General features: G+C 41.8%; 1 protein-coding gene across 2 annotated transcripts in view; it reads right to left on the reverse strand.

The window, feature by feature from the left end:
- apba2b (amyloid beta (A4) precursor protein-binding, family A, member 2b) overlaps nucleotides 1-20,409 on the reverse strand; it is a 43,173-nt gene that overhangs the window by 10,008 nt on the left and 12,756 nt on the right. Inside the window, exons 2-6 of one of the 2 annotated variants that reach the window (XM_028401699.1) lie at nucleotides 5,266-5,754; nucleotides 4,070-5,142; nucleotides 2,496-2,576; nucleotides 1,857-1,896; nucleotides 1,207-1,352 (exon numbers count right to left, since the gene is read on the reverse strand). In XM_028401699.1, the coding sequence (XP_028257500.1) occupies nucleotides 1,207-1,352; nucleotides 1,857-1,896; nucleotides 2,496-2,576; nucleotides 4,070-5,142; nucleotides 5,266-5,734 (1,809 nt within the window). In that variant the 5' untranslated portion in view covers nucleotides 5,735-5,754. Of the gene's footprint in view, nucleotides 1-1,206; nucleotides 1,353-1,856; nucleotides 1,897-2,495; nucleotides 2,577-4,069; nucleotides 5,143-5,265; nucleotides 5,755-20,409 lie in introns of those variants that run through there. The other variant, XM_028401700.1, reaches the window with a different exon arrangement.

The raw sequence follows: 20,409 nt of genomic DNA on the forward strand, positions 1-20,409 counted from the left end.
GGTGGCAGCAGTGCACCAAAGCACAGAGCAGAATTAGTGTATGTCATCACGGCGTGATATGGTGGTCTTTGATCACACCTGGCAGAGGGACTCTGAGCTCAAAACAGACAAATGCATAACAGTCTATGCTTTCTTCAAAGAGAAAGAAAATGATCCACTTTGGCCAAGCTTCAATATAGCTGCTGCTGCTACGGCAACACTGGTACCATCCACTATATTTTTCCAAAACAGCTCCGGAATATCATCATCACAACAGTATTAGTGAACAGCAGGGCACGAGTGTCAACAAGGGAAATATATGGTTCACATGCCAGCAGCCCCATTATCCAGCCGGCTGTGTCAAACACATGCCCCGCAGCCCAATCTGGCCAAGTTCTTTAGCTGCCCTAAAAGACCATTCATGCCTAATATGTGGCTGTAAAGCTGTGATATACACACAAACAATACTAACGTCAATATAATTTTTATTAGGGAGCAATCTGGAGAGGAATTAAAAATAACTGCTGTCATAACTATTAAAAACAATATGCTATAATAGCAGAGTTTGGATTGCTTGCCTGAGTTGAGTGGAAACGCATCATTCTACTTCTGCGTGTGACTCATGGACTGTGTTACAAGGTGCGTGAGAATGAGGGGATGTTATCTAAAACATGTTTGATCAAGTCAATAAAATAAATGGGAATAATATTAAAAGGAAAAGGGTTGTCAGCTGTTTCTGCATGAACGTTTCCACCAAGCAAAGAACCATCCCAAATACTGATGATGTATTTTTTCGGCTCTGGAAACATCCTTATAGAAGTACTTGCTGATTAATCAGGTACTACCACCACATCAAAGCTGCTACAGCCTCTACCAAAGAATTCATCTGTACAGCAACAAAGCACCAGTTGATGTTATACCAATGTCGAGCTCCATACAGATTGCACAAAGCAACTAATTCCAAAACTTTCCTGAAATTATAGAATATTTAAGAACTGTTTAAATGTTGATACAAATGTTGATATTGTTTTAACATTGAGGGGCGGATAAATTTGCCTACTTATCTGTTTATAGGTTGCAGATGGTCACATCCTAACATAACAGCAGCAAAAAACATGCTTTTTTGTATGAGTGTGTGACAGTGTTCTGGTCAGGGCAAAAAGAGAGCACAAACTATGTGTGTTTGCATGTGTGAGGCTGGTGGTGAGTGGGTGTGTTGTTGAGTACCTTGACCCTGCTGACAGCCTCTTGAGCCTGCATCATTCGTATGTTCTTGGAGGGGTTCCTTTCTGACAGAAGCTGTGTGGAGCCCAGGTAGTTAGCAGCAAAGATAATTCCATCAATCAGATCTTCTGGCTCACAGGGTCCTGGGACTGGGCCAGAGAGAGGCAGAGAGGATGGATGGTGATTAACAGGGAGAAACAAGAAAAAAAAATAGGTAGACAGGAAGGGCTGGGGGTGCAGTGGAGAGCAGCACTGTAATCACTGCAGTCAATGTCAATGTACTGTGTGAAGAAATAGAGCTGTTGCTCCAGAGTTGAAGATTTTGGTGATAACAGGGTGGCTGGGCCTGAGCAGTGAGATGGCCACTGACTGTGAAGTAATAGAAGTGCAGCGCTGGCAGAGGCTGAGATTAATCTGAGTCTCTGATATGTAGATGTGGACTATCAGACACCCACACAGGAACACAATGCACTGTCATGATCTGGAGGAGCAAAACAGGCAGCTAAGGCCTCCACAGGGAAATGGCACTGATAGAGTCAGATCAGGCCTGCGATGGGACAGGCAGGAGGCAAAGAGATGCTTGGATTTGTTCCATGTTATTACAATTTTTTTAAATGTCACCACCAAGCAGGAGTGCAGGCAGATTAACTTACCATCGACGAAGCTGGGAAATGATGCAACCTTCTTAGTCGGCTGGAAGACAGACATAGATATGAATAGGTTAACAGTGATTTATGTATTTTATATTTTAAATAATTCAAAATCTATTCCACTAAGAAGAGGAAGCACTCATCTGTACAGCAACAAAGCACCAGTTCATGTTATATCAATATTAGAAGAAGATATATTTTTCATTTTGAAAACTTGAATATTATTTTGAATGTTGACTCCACTGAAGGTGGAGGATGAATAAAACAACACTGAGGAGGAAAATGGTCAGCGAGAACTGTGAGGCCATCCATTTAGTTGTCTTTCCACGCACACAGGAAGTTTATCCCACTCAAGGACAAGGAGATGTGTGTGGAGACTGTAAAGGAAATATCCTGCGCGAGCATCTCTGTGAAAAATGGCTCTCATAAAACCGCAGGCAGACATGCTGCTCCATTACCAGGATGCTATCATGCCGTAACCAGAGGACCTGAGCTGAGGTTGTAATTACACAATTACTTATTTACTACACACACACATGAACCCACATAAGGGCACACACACACCTTCTAATGATGATCTCATGATAAAGGATAAAGGACAATGGAGGAAAAGCTGCAACACAGTATCCAGCAGCAGCTTACCTCAGACACATTGTTGTTCTCCAGGGGAACATTGAGGTCGGACCGCTGCTGTTTTCTGGGTTGCTCTGCACCGTTGCTCACCTGGCAGGTCAACACATACAAACAGGTGCAAGCAAATGAGAATATGTTCTAATATGCCTCATATGTTCTTCCTACAGTTGCTCATTGTCTCCCTCATCAGAGGAACAGCCTGTGCTGCTGTGAGTTTGCCTTCAATGCAAAAACGAAAACTAAACACAACATTCTGATTAGTATTTATCATGCTGCCAAACTCAGTTGTGCAAACAGCCATTAAATTAATGAGATTCATGTTGTTGTTTTCTAGGATGGAATGCTAAAACTGTGATGTTGTACAAAACTACATTCCCACACAGAATCCCAAGAGAATCCAGTCAAACCCTGTACACCGTACACAGAAAAACTTTGTCATCAATAAATCAGAACTGCATCAATTTTAATCTAACATCACAATTAACATTCACAAGACCACCGCTGTGAGGGCTGGCAGCCACTGCCAATAAACAGGGGGGAAATTGGCTGAAATGTTTTGTGTGTTTGCTAGTTTTTTGTGTAGCATCTTAAGCTAGCAGTAGCACGCCAGCCAGCCATACTCATCAGAAATAACTTACTCTTTATTGTGTTGTGAGGCATATTCATTACCTCACTGAAAGCTATGACAAAATACCAATAAAATGAAGAATAATTCAAGCAATAAATTTCAAGGTGTCCTTACTGTTCCTGGAAAATTTTATACAGACAAGATTTATTTCAAATTGTTGTCCTCTACTACCTAAAACTTCTTCATTGTAGCAAAGAAATCATTTAAACAAATGAAAAAGGAAAATATGGGATTAGTGAAGCAGGGTATTGTGGGAACTACTGTGAAGCACTTTACAGACTCATCGATAAAACATGTATCATTTAAACTATGGCCAAGTGTTGTGTGCACTTCTCCTCCAGAGCCATGCACTACAACTCTTCTTTTCATAATCTTTTGGTGCAGTAAAGCCTTTATTAAATTCACTGTTGTCCTGGTTCAGTCGAGGGTCACGTTGAAGTAGTGTGCGAACATTTCATTTGATAATAGCCAAATCGTAACAGCGATGGGAAACATCTACGGTAAATCTGCAGCATCCCGTGCATTTTTTTTTCTCAATTTAATCTAGTTACACAGTCTGACCCACTTCTGTGCTACAAATGAGCTACATACAGTGACTGTACAAGCACATGTGCACACTGTGAAGCAGGTGTGTGCCAGCATGATGCCCACAGGAGACTATTCCTGTTCTCCTTTTTACCATCTGACTTTTAGAAGAGCTCTGCATATGAATGGGTTTATATCAATGTGCCTGTGCAGTGTGTGTGCATTCATCTAGGTTTTAGACAGCCGTAGTAAGGTGGAGGGGTGAGATGAGGCGCCACTGATTCTCGGAGTGGCAATGAGAGAGAGATTTGATTCATCTCCACTGAACTATTTGCAATGGAATCTATATGTGTAGCTTTGCAGTGGTTCTACCAATAGCAGCAGAAGTGCACTCTGCTGCTGGGTGAGATAAGATAATCTGTCTGCTCACCTGCTCTTGCTGCCACCTCTGCCTGTCTTCGGGGGAGCGTGGGTGTGCCTTGATGCCCCTCTGGAGGTCAGGATTGTTGTGGTGCATGGAGGGGAGGTTCAAGGATTTGGGCCTGCTGTCATGCCGGTGGTGAGCCGGTGGGTAGGGGGCTGCATCAGGCTTGGAATGAGCATAGTCAGTTGGTGCAGGGTCCTGTGCCAGCTCGTCTGGGCTTTGGTCGGTGCCACTGCTTAGACTCCCCATGCTCATACTCATCTTAATCTCAGCAACAATTTGGTCAATGTCCTCCTCAGCTTCCTCCCCCGTCTCCCCCTCCACCACCAACACTTTACGGCTACGGTAAGGAGATACTCTCACTGAATTCCCATTGTCTTCTGGGGCATAATAGTCTCCAGTGTAGGCCCTTCCATGTCTCTCCTCTTCGTCACCTTCCTCATCTTCTTCTTCATTAGGGCAGTACTCCTCTCCGCTCTCTACTTCCTCTTCCTCTCTGTCAGCCTGCCGGGTGTGCAAAGCGTCCTGCATAGCAGGCTGGTGGTGGTGATGATGGTGGTGATGATGGTCCAGAATAGGTTCTGGTCGTCCATTGTATATCTGTTCATCAGGATCCTGCTCCACTACCTCACAGCGGACCTCGCCCTCACCCTGATCCCACTCCTCCACCCTGTGCCTCTCTCGTCCCGACCAGGGTTCCTGCCTTACCTGGTTCTCCTCTCTCCACTCCTCTTGTGTCTCCTCATCTCCCTCCCTCCACTCTTCCCTCACCTCTTCATCCTCTTCTCTCCATTCTTCCCTTGTCGCCCCCTCCCCATCTTCATCTTCCACCCATTCTTCCTCTCTCACGTCCCCTTCACCCTCCCCCTCCTCTGCCCAACCTTCCACAGCCTCCTGGCATTCATCAGTGTGGGACTCGTCCAGCTGCATGTTGCTAGTGCAGTCACGCTGGCTGTGGCTATGGCTGTGGCTGTGATTGCATTCTCCCTGGCTGGTGCAATCCATGCCTTCCATGTAGCTGTCGTCCTCTGGACAGTAGCGGATATAGTAGGTCACACCCTCATCTTCCTCTGCCAGTCCTGGAAAAGTTGGAATTACAAACAGATTTCTTAGTAACATCTAAAGTTTGTTTATTACTGAGCTTCATATTTTTAGGCACCTAAATAAAAGTTAACATTGGAAGATGGCGGTTTCACACTCACCGTCATCATAGTCTTCCTCATCATCTGAGGTGTTATTGATATAGTCCGAACTGGAGTCATCATCCAAGCTGTCAGCTCCACCATGAAAGTCCACCTGGTCATCTTGGTCATGGTTATGTTCGGGTGTGGACGGTGTCGCTGGTCGCTGATCCTCAAGTTGTTTATCTGCCTCTTGGTCGCTATAATGCTTCACTTCCACCTCTGTATCCACTTCTACAGGATGACTGCAACTCACATCCTGAGACTTGGGAGAGGAATATTGTGCCTTGCAGGAACGAGGGAGGACTTTTGGATCATGTGGCTCTTTGGGGTAGCGTACCGGGCGTTGCCGTGCCGGGATGGCCTTCAGATCGCATGACTCTGTAGGATGAGTGGAGGGACAGGAGGCAGGGCCCGGAGCAGCCATACTGCTTCCTCCAGTGGTCCCTGGCCTCTTCCTCTGAGCCATGATTGGTGGCTTACAAGCCATGCATTGTTATTGTTTTTATCCTATGAGACAAGAAACACACAAGGGATAGATTTAGAGAAACATCAAGAATAACTTGATCAACATTGTAAAACAATCAAGCTTAAAGATCTAAAACTTGTAAGAAGAAAACTGTTCTATCACACCAAGAAAGCAGGAGCATGCTTTGACAAAATGGCAAATCTGTATACATCCTCTACAAACATTGCCTTCTGCATATATCCACTGACTGACAATCCCATATATTCCTGTAATTCAGTAACACAGTTTCCGCTTTTTTTTTATCAACACTTAGAGCAACTTCTGTGCTTACTAAGCACAAGTTGGGCTTAAAATTCACAACAGTGAGTTAAATACGTCGCTCAGGCTCTGCTCTGTTACACTGAATACAAAGAGCAGAGCCTTTCCAAGAACACTGCCTTTACATCAGAGTAATGGGACACAGCTGAGTGAAAAAAAAATCAATACTTAAATCAAGGTCATCCCTATTGGTGCTGTACTCATGCACTGATACCATTGCAGATGACCAGTAAATCAACTTTTCATTGATGCTTCTGCATTATTACTAATATTATTATTTTATAAGTTTTTTTTCTATTCAAGAGGAGACAGTTAAATGTCTATTCCTCTCATAATATATCTACAGAGCATGTTTGCTTTTATATGAACTGGCAATCTTTTGGTATTAAAAAATTAAAAAAGAAAATCAAGAAGATTCCCTCTGTTAATCCAGTACTGCTCCCCAGTGGTCTTCTGTAATGAGATGTCTTTTCCATAGAGTGCACAGCATTCATGAAAGAGTATATAATGGGGATTTACTTGATGAGCTGTTTTTTTTGTATTTCTTAATTTAAGGCACAAAGATCTTTAGACGTGACTTTTACGCAAACATTTAATAACGTCGAAAATAAACCAGTTCCTGAACAGTAAATGTTCTAATCTGTCTAAAAATGTTTAAATACTGCGTATGACTGTCCAAAATATGCATGCATGGTGCAGCAGAGCTCTCTGAATAGATGATCCAGTCTAACGATGAGCATTTAGATTCAAAACAGCCAAAGCAGCGCAGCAGTCACAAGTGAAAACACATGTAGTGTTAATAAAGGATTGCACTGACCTTTCCAACACAAACGGATTTTAATAAACATATACAATAAATCTTGCATTTAGACCAGAATCCACAAAGGGTCTATTACTATTACATGTACTGCATTTTAACTTTCACAGCCTCTGTGTCCTGACATCTTCTTGTCACCATCCCCTCTCTGTTGTGCCAGCTAGTTGTCATGAACAACTGCCCTCAGAGGGATGTCGTTGCCGCTTTCTCCCATTTTCCTTTACTAAGCTGTAATTACATTTTCCATCACAGTGATTGTACCAGTTAATTAGCTCTGGCACAAACACGTCTTTACAACGCAACACAGACAGAGGTAGATGCATAAACATATGCAGACATAAGTTGTTAACACACAACAAAACACATCTACTGTGCTACAAACAACTAGCCTGAAGGTTAGTGATCCACAGACAGACACACCTGATGAAATGCAGCAACACGTGCATCCAGTCTGTTCATCATTTAAGATGACACACAAGTCTTACTGAATAAAAATATCCTTATTACCTTGAAGTACTCTTACCTGAACTCCTGCGCTGTTACAAGCTATACAATAGGCCAGTGATCTGTTGTAACACAGCTCCCATCCTCCCTCCTGCCCTCCCACATGCTACTCCTTGCTCCACCCATCCCCCACCAGCTGCTTCACAGCGTGCACCTCTGTGACTCCACCCTCCCTCTTCCTTCACATTATACCCCAGCATCGTCCTGTTTGAGCTCAGCCCCGCCTTATCCTGTTCCCCAGAGCTCAGGGTAAAGATCGGTAACTATGGGTAACAGCATCCCCTGGGGACCAACACCTTTTGACCTCCTCTTTGTTCGCTTTCTGCATTCACAAATCTCCTTTCTGCCTGATGGTTTGTGTTTCACACCACATCATTATTATTTTTTCTTTTTAAATGTATTTATTAACATTGTTTCTGAGTGCCAGTTGGAGTACCATGTAATTTTTGGGAAGCCTGTAAGTCCCTGTAGCCAGGTGGCTTTTCCCAAATCTGCTTTGTGTGGCATGTACTTGAGATTTAACTGTGTTTATTCAATTTGCATACATTTGTACATCAATGGTAATGCCATCATAACAAGACACACAGGGGATCTGTCCCACCTGTTTAGTAACAGTAGGGCAGATTTAGAAAGAATTATGAGAACATCTACCCTTATTTACAAAAGAGCAGGTTGATTTTTGTATTTTAAGCTACACTGAGCGCCTTCTAAATAAATACTGAATGGCTTTTCTCTCAAGAACAGTTTTGCACAAGCTTTACATTTATCATTATATACTGAATCTAAATTACCATTGTTACATGACTGAGCAGACTACTGCTATTCATAAGAGAGCATCACTATTGCCCTGATTCTGATCACAAGGTAAGATCAGCTGAATGATTTGGGCCCAGGTTCAAACAGTTGCCACTGAAGTGTGTGGGCACGGGACAGCTCTAGTACATGCAACAAGGCAGTTTGTAAGTAGGGCCTGCCTCACTAAACCAGCATTGTCTCAAAATGAGTGATGAGTAAAGTTTCTCCACATTCATCACATCCTCCTATTTCATTCTTCTTTGCCAAGAAACAAGTAAGACAAAGTGAAAGCTTTTCAGAGCCAGCTGCAATAGTTATTCAGACCCATTCTCATATGGCCGACTAGTTTGTCTTCTTTCTCTCTGCAGTGATATCTGGAGGTAAATTCAGACAAATTATTTTGTGCAGAGATACACTATGTGTACTAATAGCTGTGGTCAGCTTGCCTGCAGATCTACTCTTTGTAGTTTGTTTAGCCAAAGTTAGCTAAAAGGCAATTTGGCTGGCCTTTGTAGCTGAAATCTCCTCCTGTCTACTTCATATGATTGACAAGCTGCATCAAATTGTTTGTTCATGCTTAAAAAGCTTTTTGATATAGCAGAACTCTGGCGTGCCTCAATCAGAGGCCATTATTGGTTGAATGCCAACATCTCAAACCTCAGACCACCCAAAACTCATTCTTCCTCCTCTAATACTGTATGTGGAAAATCTTGTGTTATATCTGATATTCTTCTTGTGATTTCCTATAGGACAAGACCTCTAAGCTGCAATGTGTATTCAAAGGACGTTTGTTTCTTCCAGTTAATATATGCAGGAATATTCTCCGGTCCCACTGAAACCTGAATAAAGATGGCAAAAAAACAAAAAAACAAAATCCAGCTGGCTCTGTCAGTCTATTACTTATTTCTGTATCCCACCTGCGCACATACACCCCGTCTTCCACATAAATGCACTTAAATGTAGGCACTGATTCAAGCTGTTACCTCCATCACTATAAAGCCTCCAAGACCCACACACTGGCTGCAATATCAGCAGCACGCCGACCTGCCTGCAATATCCCATTTGTCTGTTTTGAGTTGCAGCTGGGGACCACTTGTATATGGGGCTGTCTCCATGGACAGCCCTATTCATGTCTGCCACAAAACGCTTCAGCTACAGTAAGATAAAGCTTTAAATTACCCTTAGACACTCCCCTTGTTTGGCAGACACATGTCTTTAAAGTGTGTGTGTGTGGTGTGTAGTGTAGTGTTGTGTGTGTGTGTATACACCTAAAAGCAGGGCTGAAGACAGGGGGCAAGGGAAGCAATCGGAGAGCAGCAGATGGCTTGGTTGGAGTGTGGGCCTTGAGAATACTAATGTCTCTCTGCCTTGAATTCTAAGTCATGACCTCTGATCACACCAGTGAATAAGACAGTCAGGCTTCAAGTGGAAAGAGGCATGAGAGAACAGATAGACTGTGAAAGAACCACTGAGACTGAAGATTATCTGTCTCATCCAGTGCAATAAGAGGGAAATATCTCCACTGATGCCATTAAAAGATGAATGATTGAGCTCTGGGAAAGGATCACGCTTAACTGAGAAGAGTATGTAGAATTCCCTGTATTTTTTTTTAATCCCACTCACCTTTAAGTGGAATCAGACCATCATGATATAAAAAAAGAAAATGTGATTTAATCACTGTCTCAATTAGAATTTAAGAAACTAACAATTTAACTGGTGGCTCAAACTTTGCCTGAACCACATTAAGCTTTAATCAGCAAAGTTTGGACGAACAAGTTAACCAATGAATGTCTGGAACATCCTTTCACAGCAATATTCACATAAGATGGCTGCCTTCTCCCATCTGCTACAAACTTCTCCTTCATTTTCTTAGTTGTAAAGTCCAGTCCCATGTGATATTCATTGTCTGGAAAAGAGCCACAATGATGATAACTGGACTAATGGGAATTCTGTTGAAGTGTATCAGCCTGTTGAACACTGCACATTAAAACTTGTGCTAAATGGACACCCAGCACACTGCAATGTGGTTAGGTTACAGGTTACAAGTAACTGAACAAACATCGCTCTGTAACATAAGAACACTCCTTTATACATGCTTCTTTATTGTTTAGATTTAACTCCAGGTTTAGTAAATAGGAAAGCTACTATTACTACACTGTGAGTGAATGATGTATGCAGGCATTGTCTCTTTTAGACAGCACTGGAGGCACAACTGTACATGCTGTGATCCATGAAATAATGTCTGCTGCCATTCATTTGTTATCTGTATTATGGCCAGCTCTGATCAAATGCTCTTGTAAACATTAAACTGTGTGACATTAAAGTGGCCTTACAACACTTCCACATCATTAACCATATGTTGATACATTGTGTAATAACTTCAGTTGGGCACGTTATGCGGCTTGTAAATAAAGAATAGCAGCACAATTACAGACAGAGCTAGAAAATGAGTTTCTTCTCAGCTGTCTCATTAAGATTCAGCATTTGTTCTCATCGCAGTCTCCCACTCGCTAAAGGATGACAACAAGAGAGAGAGAGAAAGAGAGATGTGGGAGACAGGAAGAGAAGGAAAGCAGAGACTTGGTGAGCAGCAGGAATGGCAGAGAACCACAGATCGCGTCGTCCGCCCCCCCCCCCCACCATTCTGCCTGCCAATGTCCATTTTGCCACTTCAAGCACAACACCACAGACACACCCTCCGTCTTCACCCTTGACTGTTACCATGGCAACTCTTTGTTTTCCAGCTCACTCTCTTGAGGAGGACTGGCTCCAGCAATCATCAAATAAACCCTTCTGTAAATACACACACACACACATTATTCAACAATTCACAGTGCTAATAAAGCTTCTTTTTTAAAGCAGTTTTATAAATATAGGATTCAGCATTACTTTAGGTGTCAGCTGTGTTGAGTAAATTCACTCCTCCTACAATAAATAAAGGCTGAAAGATTCCAACAGATGGGCTTTGTGCTTTTTGATAGGCCAACAAGGACACAAACATCCATACAGATTCACAGTTTTGTAAAATACTATCCAAGACTTAAGGGAAAGAAAATAAACAAATGGATCACCAGCACTACAAATAAATAGGATAGTAAAGTTTTATCTGAGAAAAGCTGAGCAGGCTATAGAAGTTCTGCAGATATTGTCATGGCAACATGTTTAATGCAGATGGTGAACATTGTTGCTGTTTGCTTTATATGTGCACAAAATGACATGTTAGCCTTTCAGACTTGTGTTTTCCTGTGTTGTATGCTATAAGGTTATTATCTATGCCAATCAGGATGCATGCAGTGGTTACTCAATGATCCCATCTGTACTTTTATTCTACCGTCCTTTTCTGCCATGGAATTAATACAGCAAAGCAAGCAAGAGTGCAGCATTGCTTTTACACCAATGACTGTTGTTACAGCCATCCGAGGCAGCAGGTATGTGTTCAATTTGATCAGTCTAATCATAGTTATTACTGTCAAGCCATACCGACAGATATGTGAACACAGAAATATATATGACTGTGAAGCAGTCATATATATATCAAGTCAAAATAATAAGTAAGGAGCCTAGAGGTAGGTTGAGGATGTGGTTTACATGCAACAAGGCGGACTTTATTTGAGTTTCCAGTTCTCCTAACACTGCAAAAACTGCATTACTTAGTTAGTGCAGTATTTTGTGGCTTTTATTGTTGGGTGAATGCAAAAGCTCCCAAAATGGGAACTGTGGGGTTGAAAGGTTAGACTTTAAAAAACATGATAAGGGGTTAGAAAGAGATCATTTTGAAACATGTGAATTCATAACATTAAACACATTTTATAAGGAAAAATGCTCCTGTTGCACAGTTGCCATTTTCTGCTACCATCATCTCTATGAACTCGTAGAGATGTGCCACTGTTTATGTCATACTTTCCTGAACAGCATGGCAGCAGCTGCAAACAAACATGCTCTAAGAGAGTAATTGCACAATATTTAATCCAGCTAAATCTTCAAAGTGTTTAGTTCAATTTTAAACAAGACACAAGGGGATTCCATTTTTTGCTGACTCTAAGTCAAACTGATCAATTTGTGTTTGACTTAACAGATAGATTTGTTTACACTATATAGTATGCTTTATCAAACGTGTTGTTTATAACCACTAAATGCAATGCAAGCAAACCCAGCATTCACCCAGACAATGTAAAGAACTCAGTCTGTGGGACAGTCAGACAGAACATGCATGGCTAAGTCGGCCTACATTTTGGGAAAAGAACATGAAACACTCTAAAGATGGCCTGGCGACAGGCCCAGCTTGCAGAGAGCTAAGCACAGCTAAATGGCCCCAGAGGGAGACAGATACTAGGGCAATTTCACAGGGTTTAATTGAAGCTGTCAACCAGGCTTGGTTACTGATGAGAGGATTGAGTGGGAGAGTGTAAGACAGATAAAAGGCATTAACTTAGTTTAATATGTAAAACTGTGAACTTTGGGTGAAACAGTTCAAATGTATGGATGGGTCTGCCACCACTGCGGAAAAAAAAACATTTTGTTTTGGATGTAATGAGAAATTCTCCCACACTGCTCACCCCCCTCATCCAGGCTGAAATATGACAGCCAAATAAATGGACATTAATCCAGCAGCCAAATGAAAAGGATGGAGATAATAAAGATTATGGAGATGTAGCTAATGAAAATATATGGCTGTTTCTTCAGTTTGCCATGAAGACGAGAACAGATTCACTACTCATAATAGTTTGAAAGAGAACTCATCATTTTGTGCCTTAGCTCAGAAAAACGCAAAAACAAAGCTGCAATAAAGAATGGTGGATTTGTTTACTATTGACTATGGACTATTTACCTTCCCTGTGTAATAACGTGCTGCGTCACGCAAGCTTGTCATGGATAATTTAAAATGACCTTTAAAATGTAAAAAGGACACTTTAAAGGCATGATGTATTCAAATTCATCACATTGCGATGCATAAGAAGTGGTAGGGCAGATTAACCAAATTTAAGAGTTTTACCCAGGAGACTGGGGTTCATGTCCTCTCTCAGATTAGTTCCTCCAGCCTGCTTACCCACCATTTTTCTTCCCAAAATCCCAAACAAACAGGCAGATGGTTACATGAATGTACATGTTACTGTCTGGGTTATGTACACTGTAATACTACTCTGTTATTGGATAATGGAAAATAGGACTGCCTTTGTTGCCAAAATAATTGAGTAAATCCACAAAGTAATATCGTGGAATGAGAGACCTTGGCCAACAGGCACAGAGCAGAACTCACAATAACACTAACCCAGTCTGGCCTCCTTCACTGACCTGTCACTCCTCCTGAATTGTCACTTAAAGTCTGGAGAGATGAAGGTGAGAATTGCTCCCTGGCTGACACAAAGCTCCACCTGATCCGTCAGTTAGAGGGATAGCTCTCTCCTCAGACCTCTAATCCTCACTCTTTGTCAACTTTTAATCAGCCACAGTTATTCCTCACCAGTCTTCACTCGCTTGACCTCTGTCAGGTCCTTTCAAATCAGAACAGCTTGAAACTGCTGAGCCAGGTGACGTCTTGTTAATGACTAGCGATAGCGGACATCTGACAGCTGCCTCATAATTGCATTTAGGCTGGACAATACACCGCAGTATCAACTCTATTCTCCAGGAGTCGGCTCAAATATCAAGCTGCAACGGAAAACAGCATGTACTTCCCCTCCCACAAAGCTGTCTGCCACATTGACAGAATCCTAAGAAAAAATGCTAATAATATTCATTGGATGTGGTGATGGTCATTGTATTCAATGACAGCAGAGGAAACGAGTGAGCAATATTGGGCTGGAAAATATCCTCTTATCTTGTTGAGAGACAGACAGACTGAGCGGAAACGGCCAGGCCTGCTGATATAGTTCGGTGGCAGGCACATGAAATAACTTCAGGGTTTGGTCAATCAAAAATCACCCAGAGGGAAAACAGGAGGGAAATATTCATCGGCTTTCACTCCTCACCGATGAACATAAACTACAGCTCACACTCCATCAGTCACCCTGCATACATTGAGGGTACATGCATGAATATTCACTGAAAAGAAAGCATGCTTGTTGCTGCGGATACCAAAGCGTCAGTGTTTGCAGTCATTCAGTTTGTAAGCCCAACCTGCAAGCCTGCACATCCTGCAAGAAACCATGTGAGCGTGCCATTAAGCTCTGTGTCTGTGTGTTTTCTGTTTGGTTTCAGTATCATTGCCGGCCAGCCCGACAGCCTGAGGATTAATCACTGAGGCAGCGACTGCTCGGCCACACAGAGGAGCAGGAGCACTCCCAGTAGAACAAAAGACATGCGGACAGACACAAAGACACTCGGTTTCGATTATCAGTCTGGTCCCGTGTTGTGCTGACATTTTGCTTATCTGTGTGTGCACAATATTGTGTGTGTGCATATAGCCGTGTCTCAGGCCTCTATCACAATGTGTGCCAGCTGACACAGTATCTCTTGTTTGGTGCATCTGACAGTCTGTGGCGTGTGTACATGTGTGTGTCCTTGTATGTGTGAAGTTGTCACATCAATCCTCCTGAAGTTTTGGCAGTTTCAGTGGGGTGTCACACCTCTCAGCATCTTTAATGCTTTACTGAACCCAAGGGAGACACACACAGGCTGGAGTCAGGCTGGAAGATGGAAATCTGGCCACCTCCACACATGCCACACAAGCAGCTTAGCTTCGTATGTCTCCTGTATTCCCCTGCAACTGTGCTTTTATACATTTAAACCTCAAAACTTATACCCATTCATGTGTGTTGCATAATCTACAAAGTCTTTATTTAAAGTGCATTTACTTTTGAGAAACAGAAAATCCATCTGTGTCTCCTCACATCCACTTTAAAGCTATGTTAATGAGGTAAGGGAATCTTTTAGGATGTGGAAGCTTGGAGAAAACAAGGAGACAATAATCACAGCAGCAAGTGCAGTCTGACAGAGGAGGCAAGCCTGCTATGTAATAATGTATGATTCAAAGCTATTTTAAGATTATGCCTTGCTAAACCTAGATTTCTTTGGGGAAATCTCACATTGCTCAGTGGAAACTGTGCCAAGCGGGAACAGTGCCTTGGTTTGGTAATGAGGCTGGCTCTCTGCTTAGTGTTATACCTAGACAAGGTGGGAGAACATGCTTCTGTTCACATTTAGTATTCAGGGCTGCAGCCAAGGCAAAGTCTGAGGTCCACAGGCTAAGTAGATAGGGTTTACTTTATAGCTGTACATTTGGATTTTTTTAAGCTCGCCTCCCAGATAAATGAGTTTTTTTTTGTTTTTTTTTGAGCAACTTTGACCTACAGGGCACACATTTGAAGTTATTCAGAAAAAATACTTAAATTAGTAATATTGTATATTAATATTTTATCCTGCCAGCTCACTAAAATCTCTCTATCATCACTATCACTGAGAATATGTTGAAATTCATAATTAAAAGAGAGGGGGACAATAGATGGTAAACACCGACATGTTCATCGTGTGAATCGCTTATCAAACACACTTAAACCTAGAAAACCAGAAACAAAGACTAGTACAATGATAAAGCAGCTGGGCCTTCTCTAAATACTGCAAGCTTGGAATAAAGCGTTGACAAGCAGTCATGGAGTCCCCACGATATTAAGCGATACACAAAGTCAGGATACTGCTGGCCATTTGTTGTGGTTCCCCAGCTTATGCAGCATTTCCAGCAATTTCATTACCCAAACAACTGCCTGTCAATTCCTATATGAACACACGCTATCTGTATATAACCGTGTTCATGAAAACTATGTTGATGATTTCCATGATAAAAACAAATAGCAAACACATTAAAGAGACACAATCAGGGGAGTTGTGCCCAATGTGGTATGAAGCCAGATCACAACATACACAAAAAACACATTTGCCATTTGATTTTTAAAGGCTCCTTCATTAAAGCAATGGCACATGCTTTAAATGCTTAAATAACAACCGAATTGTTATGCATTGCTGTAGTACAAGCATCATCTTCTCCAAAATATCAGGGATTATAATTTCATTGATGAAGTTTATGTTCCATCAGTATATACAAATTGGTCATTGAAGAAACTGTCATGCTTTTATTATTTCATGAAAGGTCAGACCAGAGGAGAAATAAATCAATGCAAAGATGGCAGCTTGTAGATACATTGCCCCTGTGCTGTGCCGTGCTGTGCTGTGCCGTGCTGTGCTGCGCCGTGCTGTGCTGAGTACCACTTTCACCATCTCTGGGGAGGCAGCCAGGGAATCATTAGAGACAGCGAGGACAGGACAGAGAAGGGCCTGACAGGGCTCAGCAGGGCTGGCTGACCAAAACAGAGCCAACAGCAGCAGTGCTGATCCCATGACGACAGAAATCTGGATTATTACATCTCTCATCTGAATCCTGTTACATCACATCGCTCTGTATCTGGTGTCTTTGCTTAAAAAAAAAAACACTGCAGACCTAAACCCTCCCTCCTCACTGAAAACTATTATGGGTCAGTGTTTTTGTGTTGTGGATAAAAAAAAACAGCTGTCTTTTACCTGGAGGTTCACCTGCTGAGCTTTCTCTGAGCATGACGGTCCAAATAATGTTAATAATTAAATGTTCTGTTTTTGACCTTCTCTTATCTGCCTACAAGAGTGAATGAAGCACTGACATTATCATAACACAATTAAAAGCACTTCTTGGTTCTACGCTGACTTTGGAAGAGGGCACATCATGCGGCCTTTGCTGTTTAATATTCAGCAACCAACTCTCCTTTCCTGATGGAAATTTGCTGTCCTCCTCTACAGGAACTCTCATGAATGGCTGATTGAATTAATAGATTGATAAAAAATATAATGCTGACAAGTTTAATGCAAATGCACACATTTGGCCAATACTACAATAAATACAGCTCAGGTTCCACCCACTAGGTGTCCTCAGCATCACAGTCTGCACCACCTTATTAACCACACCCACTTCCTCCCAGTAGGCCGGTCAGCTCACCTGTGTTCACTGGGAATAAGCTAATACTTCACACCAACACTAGAAAAAAACCTTTACAGACAACAACAAACAATGGATGATCATCAGGAGCAACACACAAGCTAACAGTTAAGTTCTAATGACTGCTGGTTGTCTCTTTTATGTCTTGCAGCTTCTGTTCTGTTTGCTGCAAAGTCGGCCTTTGTTGTCTCCCACTGCTAGTGTTAGCAAACTCTGCATGCTCTGTTGTGTTCGGTTTCTAGATGTGTTAAACGGACTGTTGAGATGAGAAGAGCTCGGATATCTTTTTTGTTGTTTTAGGTTATCATCAGCTGAATTGAGATGTGCCCTCCCCAACACAGAACCTTTTCAAAAGAACCTTTCCTGAAAGATAGATAGTATGTTGCAGTGCTGTTGAGTGTTTTTGTGTTAGACTGGAGCAGCATCAGAACTAGTTGGTAACACTAAGGTCCATATCTAGAATTTTGTGTCATCTATTTCAACATATTTTATATCTAACTGAGGATATCTGCAAAAATCTAGGTGTACTATGAAAAAATTGTTTGATAATGACATTTCTCTGTGTGTAGTCCACTCCCTGATTGTTGGCATCTGACCATCAGACTATAAGTGTTGTTGATTATTGTGCATTTTTTTATATTATGCCCTAATGGCATATTAAAGCAGCTTTATCACTGTGCCTAGATAGACATTAATCACGTTTACTGGTCTCTGTTTACACACTGTAAAACAATGCAATATGCTATGACTTTTCACAAACGTTCGTCACCCTTGTAGAACAGTCTTGTCATTGCTCTGGTCCCACACAGATGAGGTCAGCATGTTTTCTTTCCTCTCACAGTGTCACAGTGTGATGCTCCCTGCCCTGCTGTGAGCGCTGTTCAAGATGAGAGTGTACAAAAAATGTTAACTTTAAAAGGAATTCCAAATAACGTTATTCCTAGCATCATCATTCCAAGACCTACACATAAAAAGCTTTTAAAGCTGTTATGATCCACATATATTCAGACAAAAAGGTGCATAATAATTGCAATCCCTATGAAAAGTAGAGCTGATTCCTCACACAGCATATGTGATGACAGATGTGACTGATTTCTTTGCATGACTTAGGAGCTCAGTTATCCAAACACAGAGTGTTCTATCACAGCAGCGGTTTTCACATTAATGATTCTTTGTCCTTTCCTTCATCTTCAAAAGGATTTGATCAGAATAAGTGAAGCACAGACCTAACACACAGCAGTGCAGTGTACAGGCTGACTCAAACACAAACTGCAAAGGCATCCATCTTTAAACTAGCCTTCTGCTGAAGCTCCTTTTATAAATCTCAACATCAATGGATTTTCCCATGAATACTATCAGTGACATGCAGATGGATGGAACTCTATTTTGAGGCTGATTACAGGAGTGTGAGTAAGGTTGCGAGGCCCGTTGTGAGTAATGTGGTTATGGAGTCACTGTGGAACATTCAGACCCAGAACAAACCGCCTGCCCGTCGCTCTTTAATCCTTTTACAGAGATGAATGTGGTCAAAACCCAATAGTAAACATGAACTAAGCAGACAAGTGGAAATGGATGAAAGAAGTTGGTTGATGATGGACGATGTTCTGAGTACAATAACAAAGACTGTAATACACTGCTGAGTGTCAGGGTGATACAGAGCTCTATTAATTTCTCTCTCTCAAGGAGGATAGTGCTGTACCAGTGTGGATGAATATTCTAGCAGAAGATTAATAAATGATGAGAAAAGGCAGGGTTGAGAGCTTCACAACATTTTAAATTGCTCAACTGATCTTGCATCTTGGTCTTCCGTGCCTGTACACGGTGTTTTGAGTCAGGTTGTTCTATGACGCTCCACCTCCTTCTTCTTCTTCTTCAGTGAACTCTGCTTCCTCAACCTTTTCTCTTTGACTTCTCCATGTCATCCTGGCTGTGAATATTTATCACAATTTAATATCCATAATGTCACAGGGGATGCTAAAATTTAAAACACCACCATTAACGTGAACTAGTAGGATTGTATTACTGTTGAAGTGACATTAAATCTAATATGTGTTTGTACACACGTGTATGTGTTTGTGCAGGCTTGTGTGTTAGTTAGCGGTTTGTTTTTCACTCAGCCGTAACAAAACACAAAAAGAAGTGATATCAGTTAATGGATTTTGACTCTGATGCATGAAAATACTAGAACTGTGTAAAGAGTATGCTCTGTCTGAAAACCTGTTTGTCAACAAGGACTAGTGAAAGTCAATCAGTATCAATGTTAAGGCAGTATGAGCCTAAAACACTGGAATAAAATAACTGGTCTCATTATTGCTGATACTCTATACTTGGCCCTAGGAACAGTTTATAAATAAGGTGGCACATTGTCCAGTTTGTGTCACATGAACTGACCCATGTATTTTCAGAGCAGACTGGACCAACTCGTCTTCTGAACTACAGGGCTGTGTCCAAAAACACTCCCTATAGAGGGCCCTAAGTAATGTCCCGAATGTGTAGTGAGAATCTTTAGACCCTAATATAGGGCCCTCAATGTATCCCACAATGCATCATGAAAAGTAGTGTCCAACTGATGGTCACTACATTATATGTACCGTCATGCATTGCACGGTCTGGCAAGTAGAACGTTACCTGTCTTACAAATATAATGATCTGATCTAACAAATGTAAGATGAACCATCATGTTTGTTTTATTTATTCATTTATTTTACATACTGTTTATTGGGCTATAACGGCACAAATTATAATTGCTAACAGTGTAGTTTGGTTAGCCGGTAGAGACTGGCACATTTAATTTGCAGTGACAGTGGTAGTGTTCACTATACAATGCCCTACATTGAACTCCCTAAAATAGGGAGTGAGTGACACAGCCTGCTAAGACCTCCTAACTCTGCTGGTTTTATCATACAATGCAACTCAATCTAAACACAATGCTTAAACTCTTTGAACCTGCTCACTGGAGACAGGAAGTGTTTACCATGATGTGCCTCCTCTCTAACCTCTACAGCTAACATTTCTTAACCATCCTGTCTTCATATTTTCCATCCTCTCCATCTTCTCCCTGACTGCTCCACTCACTGCCTGTAAAACCAGACAGGTTAAGGAGCTCCCTGGAGCCTGTTGCTGTATCCCTGCCCTGCTTCAGGTTTGAGTGCACAACACTGGACGTGCTATCATCATCATATAACTACGGCTGTGCACAGTTGCCAACTGTAAACTGTCTCTCCAATTTAAAAGGACTTCATGCCTCATGTGGCTCTATAAGACATCACCTCAGTGTCTTCAGTATAGCATCATACTGTAACA

The sequence above is a fragment of the Parambassis ranga genome, chromosome 3, assembly GCF_900634625.1.
Source record: "Parambassis ranga chromosome 3, fParRan2.1, whole genome shotgun sequence".
NCBI lineage: Eukaryota > Metazoa > Chordata > Actinopteri > Ambassidae > Parambassis > Parambassis ranga.